The sequence below is a fragment of the Phocoena sinus genome, chromosome 9 (assembly GCF_008692025.1).
Source record: "Phocoena sinus isolate mPhoSin1 chromosome 9, mPhoSin1.pri, whole genome shotgun sequence".
In the NCBI taxonomy this organism is placed as follows: domain Eukaryota; kingdom Metazoa; phylum Chordata; class Mammalia; order Artiodactyla; family Phocoenidae; genus Phocoena; species Phocoena sinus.
In genome coordinates this window covers 46,878,999-46,895,610 of record NC_045771.1, presented here as the reverse complement: position 1 = coordinate 46,895,610, position 16,612 = coordinate 46,878,999, and the positions used below count along the sequence as shown (strand labels likewise).

The 16,612-nt window shown below is 37.9% G+C and overlaps 1 protein-coding gene across 2 annotated transcripts; it reads right to left on the bottom strand.

The window, feature by feature from the left end:
* Nucleotides 1-3,787: 3,787 nt before the first annotated feature.
* On the bottom strand, nucleotides 3,788-15,170 carry FKBP14 (FKBP prolyl isomerase 14). 2 transcript variants are annotated; one of them, XM_032643677.1, is made up of 4 exons: nucleotides 14,802-15,170; nucleotides 11,877-12,028; nucleotides 8,894-9,021; nucleotides 3,788-6,093 (listed from the first exon to the last, which is right to left on the bottom strand). In XM_032643677.1, exons 1-4 carry the CDS (start codon nucleotides 14,996-14,998, stop codon nucleotides 5,935-5,937), a joined length of 636 nt encoding a protein of 211 aa, XP_032499568.1. In that variant the 5' UTR covers nucleotides 14,999-15,170; the 3' UTR covers nucleotides 3,788-5,934. The 2 variants fall into 2 exon arrangements, with proteins under 2 accessions (XP_032499568.1, XP_032499569.1); XM_032643678.1 differs by lacking the exon at nucleotides 3,788-6,093 and adding an exon at nucleotides 8,025-8,609.
* Between the last annotated feature and the right edge of the window lie 1,442 nt (nucleotides 15,171-16,612).

Below are 16,612 nucleotides of genomic sequence, written 5' to 3'. Positions count from 1 at the left end.
GGTCCGGGAAGATCCCACATGCCCCAGAGCAGCTGGGCCCGTGAGCCATGGCCAATGAGCCTGCACATCCGGAGCCTGTGCTCCACAGCGGGAGAGGCCACAACAGTGAGAGGCCCGCGTACCGCAAAAAAAACCCCCAAAAACAGAAAACCTGGAATACTACTGTACGTGGCATGACATTTTGTAAAAGATTATATATTATAAAATGTAGCCAAAATAGTGCAAGGAAAAACTTGGAGAGAACAATTCTGCTGGGAGGAAATCTGGCCATTCAAATGAGGATTTCATTGCAAGATCTTTAATTTCATTGCAAGATCCTCTTTAAGTTCTTCCCTATTTTCCCACAAGTAAAATGCTGTCTCTTATTTTAGGGCAAATCTCCCGTACTTGTACTACTCCTCTTCTTGGTTATTCTACACAATTATAATTACCCATTTTATTAAATTTAGCTATTAACTTAAGAACCAACTTTTAAAAATCTAGGATGTCTCAAAGAGAACATATACTGCACAAAACAGCTGCACAAGAATTCCAGGAGACATGATCACAAGGGCAAAGAAACCAACAATACATGGTTGAATGTTATAATGTCCTACTCTCCTACCCAGAGGTAAAAATTAAATTCAGAGTTATATTAACACAAAATGCACTCCGACAGAGTAAGTCCAACAAATGAATGAGAAAATGCTATAAGAAATTGGAACTAAGCCCCAAAGGATCTCCCTACCCTTCTTTCATTCTTTATAATAATGAAAACTATCCCTCAATACTTCAATTTACATTGTGCAGGGAATTGTTTTTACTGTAACTGTTTACCGAAGAGGAAATTATCTTTATCCTACTGCCACCTGGAATTCTAAATTAATAAAAGGACTTGTAAATTCCCAGAAATCCCCAAGTGGAATATAATTTACCTGTTATTAGGGACCAAGGGAACAGCATTCACTTTACTCCAGATTTTTAAAATAAGACCTCAGCTAACATCTCATGTCATTTGCTTTTAGATCATAAAATAAAATGGACGGTAGTCTAGCTCACAGGCACTTAGATTGGCTTTGTAAATTATTGGCTGACTCATACTCACTAAAGGCATCCATTTTATGCCAGAGGCTTTATTAGCAGTCCAGGGACACAAAGAACTGGTAAACAAAGGAATCCACAGACACCATGCTGCGTGTTGCAGATCTCTGGGAATCTTCCAACAGTTTTTATCCTTTCCCTAAAAATAATCTATGCATATCAAAAGGAGCCACTTAACCCCTTGGCAACCTTCAAGCTAAAGGGGTAAAAAAAAAAAGATTATTGTTGGTTTTACATGGAGAACTACTAGGAAATTTTACCTAAATTATAAGTGAAACACAGAAAATTGAGCAAAGTAGAGGATGACAGACCCCAAATTGACAAAAAGGAAGTTTGACTTCTTCCACAGTAAAGAAGTTTCCAGAGAGAGGAAATCATGTACTAGAGAGAGCATTTCAATGGCTATGTTTGGTACAAAACTATACATACACACACACACACACACACACACACACACACACACATACTATATACATACACATACTTTATACATACAGTTTATAGTTTATATACAGTATATAGTTTGCACTATATATATACACATATATACGTCTATATATTTTCAAGAGAATAGTTTCATTTTTTCTAAATCTCAACTGTATATTCTTCTAAAGGGGTGGGTTGTAGATAATTCTGAAAAAATAATACAGAAGAATAATTGGGGGAAAGTCTGGAGCTCTTTTCTCGTTTCTCATAGAGAAGATGTTCACAGAATAGATTTACTGACCATCTAACTTTCTGCTGTAAGAATTCATAGTCATAAAAACTTTCTAACCCTGGGGAAAATGGTTTCTACACACAACTTATCCTTTAACTGTATATTCATTTTTAGGCACAATTAGTTGTCCCAATGCCCAATGTTTTCCAGAATGCAAAAAAGAATATTCGTAGAAGAGAATAACATAGGAGGCTGTATATTCAAGGGCAGAGAATTAGTGAAGTTAATTGTCTCTCAAATTAAGGTTTTTAGACCACCTGCATCGGTATCATCTATCAAGTGGGTTAAAATGCAGATTCATGAGCCCAATCCACAAATTAATCAGAATTTCTGGGGAAAGGGTTAGGAATCTGCAATTTTAACACATATCCCACATGATTGTAGTGTACACGAAATTTGAATCACTACTACATTTCTGTAGCCTTTAGGAACCAAAGCATGCCTCTCTCTGTATTTGAAGAAGACTGAGCTATGAATCCAATGTTTGTTAAGGTCTCTTTCTCCTATTAGTCTGGAGCAAGGAGAGGGAGGTTGCAGAGGCAAAGCTGAAAGCAGAGGCAAAATAATATTTTAAAGAGAGCAAAGAATTTACCTTCACATAAAGACTGCAAACCCATGTGTAAGAATGTATGGGTTTCATTGTACTAAAAGGGAATATGCAAATCCTACTAAAAAGAATGCTATAGATATTAAGAAATAAAAGTACCATTATTTTAATGTTTTCAAATGGACATATTAATTTATATTCATGATTGACATTTTAGATTTCAATTCAAACTAAAGTGGGTAAGAAACAAAACCAAAACAAAACTCTTACGTCCAAGTGTTTTACATCTCTGGAAAACAAGTCCCTTGTTATTTTTCCCAGAGTTATGATTATAATGACAATTTGCTTATGTTTTTTAATTGAAGTATAGATTTAGAATATTGTGTTAGTTTCAGGTGTACAGCTAAGTGATTTAGTTATACATATATATATTTTCTGATTCTTTATTTTTCATTATAGGGTTATTACAAGATAGTGAATATAGTTCCCTGGGCTATACAGTAAATCCTTGTTTGTTTTATATGTAGTGTGTATCTGTTAATCCCATACTCCTAATTTATCCCTCCCTGCCTTCCCCTTTGGTAACCACAAGTTTGTTTTCTATGTCTGTGAGGCTGTTTCTGTTTTGTATGTAGATTCATTCTTATTATTTTTTAGATTCTACATATAAATGATATCATATAATATTTGTCTTTCTCTGTCTCAGTATAATAAACCTCTAGGTTCATTCAGACAATTTGCTTTCTTAACAAGAGGTGAGAAGGTGTTATTTTTTCCCATAACAGTTCACCAAGTTCCTTCTTCTCTTGTAGTTTCCAAACACTGGGAAATCACCCATATCCTCAATTCAGTGGAGAGACAGCATACTGATATCTAAATAGCATTACAGATGTAAGCAATACCGTATATCAAATAAGATAAGAGGTACAAATTCATTTCCACAAGGAAAGATTCAAATGGCTAGTCACCCATCTGAATCAGAAATCATTGTTTCCTGTTATTTTTATGGCAACCCAGAATTTCACTTAATTACATAAGGTATTTTATAGCACTAATTTACACAGTAGGCATTAGTCGTCATAATATCCACCTGTGACACACAATAAACTCCTAAACCAAAACAATAATAATTACCACCCAAACAAAGCAAAACACCACATACACCTCTCCACTACCAAAAAATTCACCATTAACTATTGCCCTCAATGTTCAAGGTTTGATGCTTATTTCAAAACAATTTAAACCACACCACAGCTTTCCTTACACATATATCTAAACAGAGTGAATAACCAGAGACACATTCAAAATGTCACCATACCCCGTCCTCTCATTACCTGTCCATTTTCCTCACTTAATTTCAACATAAAACCTAGAGTAACAGTTAAGAAAATCAATAAAGCTGCTGAGGAAATTGAGGCTTGAAGAATTTTTCACAAAACCAATTATTTCCCAAATAAACTTTATTTTGAAAAGAATACCACAACAGAGTTGTATAAATTTAAATATGACACATCTTAGCAGTATTACTGAGTCAAATTATATACAAGTGAAGTCACAGTTCATGTCTGATTATTCTTACGAATGAAAAGGTGCAGAGATGCAGCTAAACTAAAAAGGCAGGTAACAAAAACAACCATAACCTATTTATATATTGTCATTTCATACTTGTGTCTAACTATTTAGGGGGGAATTGATCCAAATTCACACAAGATAAAGAAACATGCTACCTGAATAACCAAAATTCTTTTTACTTTACTTGCTCTACCACAGATAGCATCATCAGTAATGTTTATACAAAATAGCACCCCAAGACAAGCTACTTTCTTTCTCCCAATGATACAGACCAAAACTTTCTGTATTGTGGCTTATAACACCTTCAGGTTGAGGAAAACAGCAGTGACAACTTAAGACTTTTCTAAATATAGGTGATTTCATCAGACAAAGGTGTTATTTATGTTCTTCTCAAGAACTTTATGTTTTAGTGACAAAAATGTCAATATATAATTGGTGAAAGTAGTCTATATATGCTGTAGTAATTGTTCATAAGTATTAAAAAAAAAACAAAACCTAGAGGTAAACAGGAATGAAAGGACTAAGACACACACCTGGACCCTCTCACCCCTAGGTTTTTTGAGGCAATTCAGTGTTCACCCCAAGATTATTCAATGAAACCAGAGCCATTTCTGGATCACGGGAATTCAAAAGCACCATAAACAGCCAGTTAACTATCTTCAAAGGATAAGGACCCAGAGACAAAAAACAGAGTTGACTGCTAGGAGAGCAAACTGAAGAGAGAATTAGGCCCAACGAATTCAAAGAAAATTTTTACTTTTTCAAAAGTAGAGGGCAGTAGAAACATACTTAACTTGGGGACAGAAATCTGGTTCTATAAGTTAGTTGTTGACCTTGGGCACAACAGTCAGTCTCTCTTAATGACAATTCCCTCATCTATAAAATAGGTACATTAAGATCTATCCTCTTTTTTCCATAGGCTTCAGACTAATGAGAATCAGACAGTGATGCACTTGAGATCACTTTGTAAACTTATAAAGGATTCTTCTTAGCAAATGGAGATTTGGGCACTTTTTTAAAGTATTAAGGAAATATTCCAATTTAAGATAAAATTATAAAATCATCAACTTTTTGATCCAGGATAGACCTGTATTCAGTAGCAGCTGCTGTGGGTCTGCCTCATTTTTTTGATGAGTCAGAAATAGGAAAATTTTTATTGTATTACTCATTTCTCTTATAAGACAACGTTACTACAGTATAATACATTAGTTATAGACTTTGTTAATTAAAGAACCAGGAAGGGTGATCTTCCAGCCTTAAAAGGTAAACACCGACTCAGTACAACTCTTTACCTCCTCTACAATACTTTGACACATTTTATCATGAAGAAATAAACACATAAATAATTTGTTCTATTAATCACAATAGGTCATTCATCACCAAGAACCCAACCTTATGTAGCTTAAATCCCAGGCAGAATATTTCAATGCAAACATATTTATAAATTATTAACTTTACTCATTTCAGCTTTGCACATCTCCTCAGTAAAGCAGTAACTCTTAAGCGTAGAGCTCAGCAACCACCTTCCCCTTTTCCTCAAGCAGAGACTCAAAGGCACTTACAGACACACTTGTTTCATTACAACATGAAAATAATAAGCCTTGGGCTATTGCAAAAGGCTTTTCAAATATCAGCATCTAACTTGGAGAAAACAGAGGGAAGAAGAAACAGAGGGTGCTGATTTGTGCTATAACCTGATCTTATGTTGGGCGTGCACCCAGTGGCAATATTTTAAAATTACAAGTAAGCAGGTAAAACACAAGGCTTCATATGTAAAAGTGGAAAATGGTCCAGAAGTCTTCTATTCAAGGACAAATCAACTTTTTCTTCCTAATAACCTACCAGAAAGAAATGGGTACTTAGAAGCCCTAAGGGGTTCTTCTAATAATATTCAGAAAAATATATAAAAATAAAGACCAAAGCATGAACAGAACATAGTTAACAAATAAGACTTTCTTTCGAGATGGTTACCCTCTCTTTTAAGGATGGATGCTATATAAAATGGGCAGACATGTGTCTATAATTCATCATGTTTATATGTAAATTCTCTGGCAGATATAAATCCATCTTTGTCTTCATCTTCTTTATCAAAAATATCCTCCACCAAAACATCATGATGACTTTCATTCACCACTGCACCATGCTTTTCAAACTCCTTCTTTAAATACACTTTAACCTACAAAATAATGAGTCACATTAATAATTCTAATTCATAGGACACCCACATCGAGCCAATCAGTATCACAGACTGGACGGGTAGTGCATTTAGTTATATATAACAACTACCTTATGATATATTTCTAATGATAGTAAAAGAATTATAAGGCATTTCTCCCCTTAAAAGCTGTTGCTATAGTGCTACAGTAGAGACACAAAATATTGCTCAGAGGCAAAGATATGGCTTATATCATGGGGAAAACACACAGTGAAAGCATATTACGTGTTCTTAATCCGAGTCTAAATAAAGCCAAGCATTTGAAAGACTGCTATCTTTCAATCCACCGAATTATCCAGATCTTGTTTTCTAAGACGGGTCAGAATTCCAGATATTTCTCTTAAAATCAGATTAAATGATGGCCTTTTTAAATTTTAAATAGGCGTCTGGGAATAGTACCTGCTGTGGACTGGCTGTAATCACGCCACATGACCTTCCGATCTCAGAAATTAAAGCAAAATCCAGCCTGATGAGTATTTAAGACTAAGAGTTTCCATTTTTATACAGATATTTAAATATATAAACAAAATATTGCCCTCAGTTACCTACTAGATTCACCATAATGCAATTCAACCTATATTTTCATTTTGAATCATATCCCTATTATTCCTCTGTTAGATCAGCACTTTCAAATCTTCTCTCCTCCCCCTACCACCAACATGCAAACATATAGTGTATATTTATTTTTAAGATTAAGGGGATTTAATGCAGTTGTTAAAAAGCGGGGGCGGGGGGCGCTTCCCTGGTGGCGCAGTGGTTGAGAGTCCGTCTGCCGATGCAGGGGACACGGGTTCGTGCCCCGGTCCGGGAAGATCCCACATGCTGCAGAGCGGCTGGGCCCGTGAGCCATGGCCACTGAGCCTGCGCATCCGGAGCCTGTGCTCCGCAACGGGAGAGGCCACAACAGTGAGAGGCCCACATACCAAAAAAAAAAAAAAAAAAAAGGCGGGGGGGCAGTAATAATGAAACTCTATGGACTAATGTAGAGCATGTCTCCAGGGTATATTGTGTGAATAAAGTGAGATGTCAAACAGTATGTATAGTATGCTACTTCTTGTGTAAGCAAGGGGGAAATAAGAATATATATTCATGCTTGCTGGTATTTGCATAAAGAAACACTGGAAGGGTTTGTTAGAAACTAGTAAAACTGGATATGAAGGGAGAGGTCACATGGTAGAAGAGGATGTGGGTGGGAGAATGACTTCTTAATAAATCTTTTTATATTGAATTGATTTTTTTTTTTTTTTTTTTTGCGGTACGCGGGCCTCTCACTGTTGTGGCCTCTCCCGTTGCGGAGCACAGGCTCCGGACGCGCAGGCTCAGCGGCCATGGCTCATGGGCCCAACCACTGCACAGCATGTGGGATCTTCCCGGACTGGGGCACGAACTTGTGTCCCCTGCATCGGCAGGCGGACTCTCAACCACTGCGCCACCAGGGAAGCCCTGAATTGATTTTTTTGAACCATGTGAATGTTTTTTATTCAAGATTTTTTTAATGAAAGGGAATTCAAATTTATCTTGGATAGAAAAATGTCCATGACTGATAACACTCTGAGGTGTTATGAATTTAGTAGCTGTGGATCATGACCCTGTGGTTTACAACAACATGTCTTAACACTTAATCATTGGGACTTCCCTGGTGGCGCACTGGATAAGAATTCGCCTGCCAGTGCAGGGGACACGGGTTTGATCCCCAGTCTGGCAAGATCCCACATTCTGCAGAGCAACTAAGCCCGTGCGCCACAACTACTGAGCCTGCGCTCTAGAGCTCACGAGCCACAACTACTGAAGCCCACGTGCCTAGAGCCCGTGCTCCACAACAAGAGAAGCCACTGCAATGAGAAGCCCATGCACTGCAACGAAGAGTAGCCCGCCCCCCTTGCTGAAACTAGAGAAAGCCTGTGCGCAGCAACAAAGACCCAACACAGCCAAAAATAAATAAATTTATATTTTTAAAAAAAGACAATCATTTCCTAGCCATTAGAATGAAATTGATGAAAGCATAAAAAGGGACTTGATTTCTGATCAGCCAAGCCAGAATGGAGAATACGGGTAGACAAAAAACATAGGGCTAGATATCTACCTCCACTTCTTTCCCCACAGAAGCCAGACTAAGACAGGTATGTGTACCAACGGCTGCAAACACCTAAATAAATTATAGAGAGAAGTCTTCTTCCTTTCTCCTTACTCAACACCAGGACCCTGTGTGGGCTAGGAAAGGTCTTCTACTGTGGAAAATCCAGACTGGGTTCTCCTAACCTGAGCAAAACTGAGCATGTGATCGGCTTGCTGATGCTAACTGCTAGAAAATCACTATGCAACTCATTTAACAGCCAGTCTAAAGTTTTAAACAGAAACTGTCCACGTGAGATATTTTGCAGGACATCTATGTTTCTTATATCGTAGCTCCAAAACGGGAATTGTCTTGGCAAAACAGATCTTCAAAAACTCTGGGCGAGAGCAAGATATACTGAACCCTAAGCATTAAGGAGAAAAAAAGCAAAAGAATGAAAAGTCTCAATATATTTCTCTCCAAAACAATGATTTCCTATGAAAAAAAGTCAATTTTCAAAGCATCAGTGTTTAAGAAAACTTATAAATAACATTTTGCACAAATAAAAATAAATTTTATTTTAAAATATATTTCTTAAAAAGTGAGCTAAAAGAAAGGAAGGGAGGGAGGGAGGAAGGGAGGAAAAAAGGAAGAGGGGGGAGAGAGAGAAGGAAAGAGAGAAAGGAAGAAAGAAAAAGGAAAGATCACCTCATCTTGAGAGAGTTTCCAGTCATCATTAAGATCCATTTCTTGGAATGATTCATGGGACCTTGGTCCATTTCGAATCTCTAGGAGATCGATGTTGAATATCAGTGTACTCTCTGGGGGAATTTTACCTGACATGAAGAGAGAGAGGGATTAAGTTTTATTAAATAGATCCCAAAGTTTTGATGATAGAAAACTTGTGGTACTGAACAAAATACTGTTTTAATTGAATTAAATAAAGAGCCTTTCTAAGATTGTCCCATATATAGAAATTACTTATAGTTTATTCAAACAAAATAAGTAAGGAACAATCCAAACTATTAGATCAAAAACAATGTGTTTTTGGCTTTGCAATTAAAAATTGTTTTGCACACACAGATATGCCTCATGGTCTGAGTATTAAATTTCAAATATAATTAAGAGGTTACATGTTATATGTCAAGAATGACTTAATGGGCTTTAGATAATTCAGAGTTAATTATAGTACAAATGATTTACTAACTTTTGGGTCAAAAAGTCCTGGCCTAGAAATACATATAGTACTGCCGTTTCCACCACTGGGAGGCAGTATATAACTGAATGAGCTCTGGTTTCACACTGGGATTGAGGCTCACATCTGCCCCTCTTTAAGCCTCAGTTTTCTCATCTGGAAGCAAATTTAACACATGTTAAGGAAGTTCCATGGGAGGGGAGACGTTAAAGCAAATTTCTGAGAAGGGAGATAAAAAATTTTTTAAGTGAAAAGAGCTTTGTTAGAGCCCCAGGGATCTTAAAAAAAACCAAACCAAAACCAAAACAAACAAAAAACTTCTGGGAAACATGGACAATTTTTTTTCAATGTGTTTCTTTATAACTATATTTAACATACAGGTCCGGGTAAACATTACAAATATTTCTCAGTGCCCCACCCCCTCATCCCATTAAAGAGCATCTGTAAGCACCAAAAGAACAAAACTTACACTGTGTGCCGAAGCTTACCATTCCAGATCTAGACAGAGAAGGGCATGCACTAGAGGTCATCGATAAAACTGGTATCTTTCCAAAAGGAGGCATGCAAACATGGTACTAAAAAACTACAAAATTAGTGTTTAAATATGTATTAGCAGAATTAGTTTCATGGTATTCTGTTTGAAGGAAATGACTCAGATTCAGATCTCTACTTGTTATAAAATAAATCAAGTCAAATAGAGTATGGAGAAAGAGAAATGGACTAATACTATATACATAAATATTAAAAGTGAGACAAAGATACAGGAAAGTGAAAGAAATGTTTAAACATCAGAGAAACATTTTCTAGATACTTCTCTAAAAGGATCATTATGAAAATAAGAATTGGATTTTGTTAGTAAATCCTATTCTATGCATAAGATTTACATAGCAAGATGCATTTAGAATATGTAATACTTCACATATGACACCTATTTTCTTCCCAGTACACTGGGGCTAGGAAATCATAATCCCCACCTTGTAAATGGTTAAGCTTGGACTTCAGGATGCTGTGAAGTGTGTGTTTCTACTACGTCAGAGTGGTTTTCTGTCTAGTTCTGATAACTTCTTAAAATTTTTTTTCTTTCTCATTATATAATATGTGCCCATTGTAGGGAATGTGGAAGAGACAGAACCAGAAATAAAAATAACTCCCAGAACCACTGTCCATTATTAACATTCTTACTTATTTCCTTGTGATTCACTTTGTATGTGTATATATTTTTTCCTAATACTTACTATCATAATATATATATCTTCATTTTCTACCTTTATAAATATAACATTATATCACACATATTTTAGATGTAATTTTTAAAATCTTTAAAATGCCATTAAAAAATAACTGGGCCATATTTTATCTAGATACACCCTTTTCATTATACACTTAAGATGGTTCCATTCTTTTTGCTATTAGAAATAACAAGTTAAAGCAATTATACCCCAATAAAGATGTTTAAAAAAAAAAAGAAATAACAAGTGATGGACATCCCTGTTTATGAACCTTTCTCCTAATACCAGACTATTACCTTAGGTAAGATTCTAATAAAGGAATTACAGGATACATGCATGTAAACATCTTCAGGCTTCTTGTAAATAGCCCTTTGGAAAACTGCATGGGGTTCCCACCTAAACAACAGGTGTTATTGGCTGCCCTAGAACAACTAGCACAAAGGCTCCCTGGACCAACTAGCCCACTTGCTTCTGCTTTATTAAACTCATTTCATGTCACTCCATTATTCATTTAAATAAATTATCAAAAACTTTATAAAACAACTTTAAAACAAAGATGAAAATTAACTCCCATAAGAGCTCTGTCGTGGGAGACTTCATTTGTGAGTCACACAGAGCCCACATCTAAAACTGCATTTAATGCCTTAATAATCTATATTTCAAATGTTTGACTCATCAAAACAATTACGTTGAGTAGTCTTTCTTTTTGCATTGTGAAAACAAATTGGTAAGTTTCAACTGGGGAGGATAAAAACGTCTTAGAGATGGATAGTGGTGACGCTGGCACAACCATGTGAATGTACTTAATGCCACTGAGCTGTACACTTAAAAATGGTTAAAATGGTAAACATCATGTTACGGAAATAATACCACCATTAAAAAAAACCACCAGGGGCTTCCCTGGCGGTCTAGTGGTTAAGACCCTGTGCTTCCACTGCAGAGGGCATGGGTTCGATCCCTGGTTGGGGAACTAAGATCCCACATGTCAGGTGGTGCAGCCAAAAACAAACAAAACCCGCCATATTGGTGAGCAATATTAATAATAGAGTTGAGATTACAGAACATTTTTCCTTATTAGCTCAGTTGACCATTTACCTATTATGGCCTTAATTGGCTATTTCAAATGCTAATCAAGACAATTATATTTTCCTAAGATATACAAGTCCTCTATTTACTTCTAGAAAAAAATACATAGTAGTTAGTAACTTCTATCCCTAATCCAGAGAAGAATTCTAATGCTGTAGTAAAAATGTAGAATTGTTATTACCTTTTCCTTCTTTTCCATATCCCAAGGCAGGAGGAATGATGAGCTTTCTCTTCTCTCCTACACACATTCCCTTCAAGCCCTGGTCCCAACCTTTGAGAGCCTCCAGGATGCCCAGAGTAAACCAAATAGGCTGACCATTGTTATGTTTGTGACTACAGTAGAAAGAAAACACATTAGAACTCCTCAGTAACTTTATCATTATTTTTTTATTGCTGTGGTGTAACATTGCCACCCATGACTGATTAATTTTATTAGTTTGGAAATTAATGAAAATAGCAGACATGCACATGTCAAACTCTATAGTAATTCACTTCACTTCCCACCTTTCTTGATGCAAATTTCACATAGCTGAAGTTGCTAGAGCTAGCAGAGGGAATAATAATAAAAACTCTCAGCATTTACTGTATACAGGTATTATCCTAAATGCTTTGCTTCTTTTAAGTCTAACAATGATAATATGAGATAAGTACCATTATTACCCCATTGTACAGAGGGGTGTGCCAGTATCTGACCCAACTCCAAAGTCAAAGTCTTAATCACAAAATGATGCTGTCCCAGGAAGACCACTAGGATGCAGAAAAGGGATAAAAAAATGGAAAGTGGATGAGTTTGGGAAGGAGAATGAGAAGCTAAGAATTTACTGCCAATGCTCACGGGTCCATGCCCACATGCACAGTGGAGTCAGGAGCGCAGTGTCTTATATCCTGCCTACAACCTTTCCTGATGTATAGCCTGCTGATGGCTCTGATAGGTGCAAGAGGCAGCTCTTCAACCCTGAATCCCCACTCAGACCCTGGCCTAGTTCTCTCCCCAGGCGTTTATTGTGGGGCTATGCAAGGAAGTCTGGAGGAGTGGCCCCTCAAGGACTGGAGAAGAAGGAAATGGTCAAGATATCCTGGCTTATGAGTTGGAGAGAGACCAGCCTAAGAAAACCAACCTGCTGAGCTACTGGAGGGGCTTGTGGGCTGAGTAGTGTCTGAGCCCCAGTTAGCTCCCTCTTAGTGCAATAAGGAAAGTGTCCCATTCAAGGATGTCTTGTAGTTGAGAAACGGAAGTCACTCTACTAGGCTTCACAGGTACCATGGTTACTAAATCTAGGTAAAGGCCATCACTTCTTTTCCTTAATTTCCCCCAGATCAAAGTAGCAAAATGGCAACCATAGAAAATAGGGGAAGGCTAGAAAAGAATAAAGAAAGAAGAAAGAATCTACCACCCAGCCCTGCCTACAGTTTTGGCACGTTTCTTGTCATGGTAAAGAACTTAGGCTATTTACCACATAGGCTACGGGTCTCGAAACAATGAACATGCTTTATAAACTGATCATTTGATGGTACTTCTTTATAATACTGAGAGTTAGCAGGTTTGGGCCATTTACATGGAGGCTGCATGACAATATTCCCCTCTTCAGGTACTAGAACTTTAGTAGCAAAGTGCTAAATAATGTCAAGTGGTTACCACCAGGGTCCACACAGGCTTTTGGTTCTGAGACCTGAAAGAAAGCAGGCTGGGTCTAAAAAAGATCAGACTAAAAATAAAAAATGTAATTGGAAGTTTCAAATGCAAATCATAATATTGTTTACTGTCCACTGTGGCACCGGCCTTGTTGATAAAAAAGGTAGGGCTGTTGAGAATTCTGTGGCATGCCCTCATCTTGGAACTTTTTGCAAAGGCTAACGGAGTTCAGAGAAGAGTGCCACTGACTTCAAAACCTCATGACAGACCAGATCGGAATGCCCAGTAAAGGCAGTTTCTCAGAAAACAAGGCCTAGGAAGGGCCACGAAGCTTCACTGCTTTAGTTCACGACATTCCCCCTACCTGGGATGTCCTCCCGTCCTCATTCTCCACCAAGAAACCTCCACCCATCTTTCAAGGCCCATCTCAATTATGATCTCTGGGAAGTCGTTCTCTTTCCCCATCTCTCAGAGCATGATTATGTCCAGAGTCCATTATGCTTTGTGAGCACTTTGAACATTCTGTACTTTACATCATGAGTTGTCTTCCTCCCTGCTGTAGACAGTGTTCTTCTAGAGGAGAAGAACCCACTCTTAGTCGTCTTTGCATCCCCAGGGCCTGACTCATTAAGGATTTGATTGATGAATAGATGAATGAATGGGTGAGGATGGAGAGAAGCCAGATTTAAAAATCTCCCTAGTGTCAAACAAAGGGCCTAACGTAAAGAAATGTTCAGTAAATACTTTTGGAATGGAATTGGAGAATCAATGCCTAATTGGAAATCATTACACTTGTAAAAGTTTTCCATGTTGCAATTTCTTTCTTTATAAAACAGAAATAGTGATAGTGTAACCACGTGAAAATCCTTCACTGTAGGTATTGAATTAATCTTCCATAACCACACCCACACCCATCAATGAAGTCTTTGAATTTCTAGAAAGAAGCAAATAATGAAACAAATCGTGGTCCTGTGCCTTGACCGAAGTGGCATCTATCAGAAAGTTAGGTCAATGGACTAGCATTAACATAACCTACAGCAAGCAAATAAATGATTGTATATTCTGCTCATGAAGTTGCTATGAAAAGTTTAAGTAAATTTCACCTACACCAAAATAAAAATGGAATTGAGTTAGTTGCCCTCAGGAACAAAGTTTGAGAATTCCTTTAAGGCTTTTCTACTCATTGCCTAATTATACACCTAGATATTTCTACAGCATTTCAGAAATTCTAGTTCTAATTTTTATAATTAAAAAAATTACTGCTTTATCCTGACCACTTGTTTCCGATAAGACCTTCAAAGTCCTTGTTATATAAGATTGGCTTTAAACAATTTCCTTTCCCCAAACTAAGAAATTAGATATTTCAGTTTTTTTCAAGAGAGATAAAGCTGGTACACGCCACTGTTCCAGCCCAAGAGCTGGCATATGTGGGTGGGTTCTTTACTATTTTACCTGCAGGGTATAATTACTCACGTGGAGTGAAATAAGGAGCCGTCCTTTTCTAAGTAGCCTTCATAGTGGACCAACATCAGATCCCCTCCTTTGGTCTTGCGATGGCAGATAAACGGCTTCTGGAGCACTTCAATCTTCACTTCTGGTTCAGGGATCAGAGCCCCACTCAAAGAAGTGACTAAAAGCGTCAGGACCGCGTTCCACAAGAAAAGCCTCATGTTACCAGGGCGGGAAACAAGTTGCTACAAAAACACAAAAAGGGCCCCCCCGACCTCATAGAGTTAAGGATGTAGTTGAAGACTTAAAGACAACAGCCTCAGGCAAGTTCATGACTCCCCCTTCCTAGCAGACGTGGCACATTCACCACCGACAACTTTCCCACGCACTGCGAACTCGCCTCTAAAGAGTTAAACCCAAACCCGGCCCTTGACTGGCTCTTACAACACTGCCCCCTGGAAAGCGCGAGCTCCCGTTGGCTTGCGGTGCTGTCCCTCAGGAGCCTCTCAAGCCAATGACTCTACAACAATGTAATTTACCACCCGGCCGAGCAGGGCGGTAGCGCAGAGGCGAACCACCCGGTGAGGTCCTGGAGCCCGGAGGATTACAGAATTCCACAACCTCGGACTTTGAGAGAGGGGTGGAACGCGGAGCTAACCGGAAACTTCGACAGATTCACAGCTGTAAAGAACCCGGCCAGGGTGTGAAGTCCAAGGTCTCAGGAAAGACTCGTTTACCCTCACAGTTGGTGAGAGGCCCCCCCAATAGTAATTGCTTATTATTTAACTTAGGATATGAACGATAAAGACTTTAACAGTGGTTTAGGTTTCACAAAGTGCTTTCCCGTTCTTCGTGAGCCTCTCTACACTGCCGGTAAGGCGGATTCTTTTATCCCATTAAAAGATAAGTGTATTTTAGCTAGGAGAGGTTAAGCGTCCTGCTTAAGGTTGTTCAGCCCCAAAAGCAACTGAGCTCCGCCATCAAACCATCTGATTCATTCTACAACGCCGCACAACATTATGGTTGCTAATAATTTTAGAGGACCTTAGTGTAGAGGGTCAATAATAGCCTCTATCAAGGATAAGGACGTGCAGACCTCCGCTTTCAAGAAGTAGTAATCACAGTTACGAGTTACACAGGCTCATCTTTCTTTAAAATTTTAATTTTACATTTTTCGCATAATTTCAAAAGCAATACGTGTTCATTGTCGATTTGGAAGAAACTGGAAAGCACTAGTTTCCAGTTAAAATAAAGGAGCCGAATTAAATTTGAATTTCAGATAAACAACGAATTCATTGTTCTGTGTTTTTATTTGCTAAATCTGGTAACCTTACACTAAAGAAAAAGAAAGAAAGGAAAAAGATCTCCTGTAACGCCACCATCCAGAAATAATCATCTTAACATTTTGGTGCATGGTTTTGTGACATACGCCTAAAACAATTAGGATCCTATTGTATACTGTGTTTCGTAACCTGCTTTTACCGCTGAAATCTATAGTTAACATTTTCCCTAGTCAAATATCCTTAGCACAGTCCTTTCTCACACTTTCATATGCATAGGAATCCCCCGAGAGATCTTGTTAAAATGCAAAGTTCGATTCGGGAGGTCCTGGGCTTGTGGCGAGATCCTACAATTCCGAGAAGCTCCTAGGTGATGTCAGTGCTGCCGTGCGCGGACCACACTTCCTGTAGCGAGGTTTTACAGTTTAGACAACATCTGTTTACGCTCGCTGGCCACACACAGTATTCTATCGTGAAATTCCCATCATCTCTATACGCCTTATTGTTGGGTACCTCAATAGTCTTTAAGTGCGTAGGTTTAATTAGCCTTGGAAT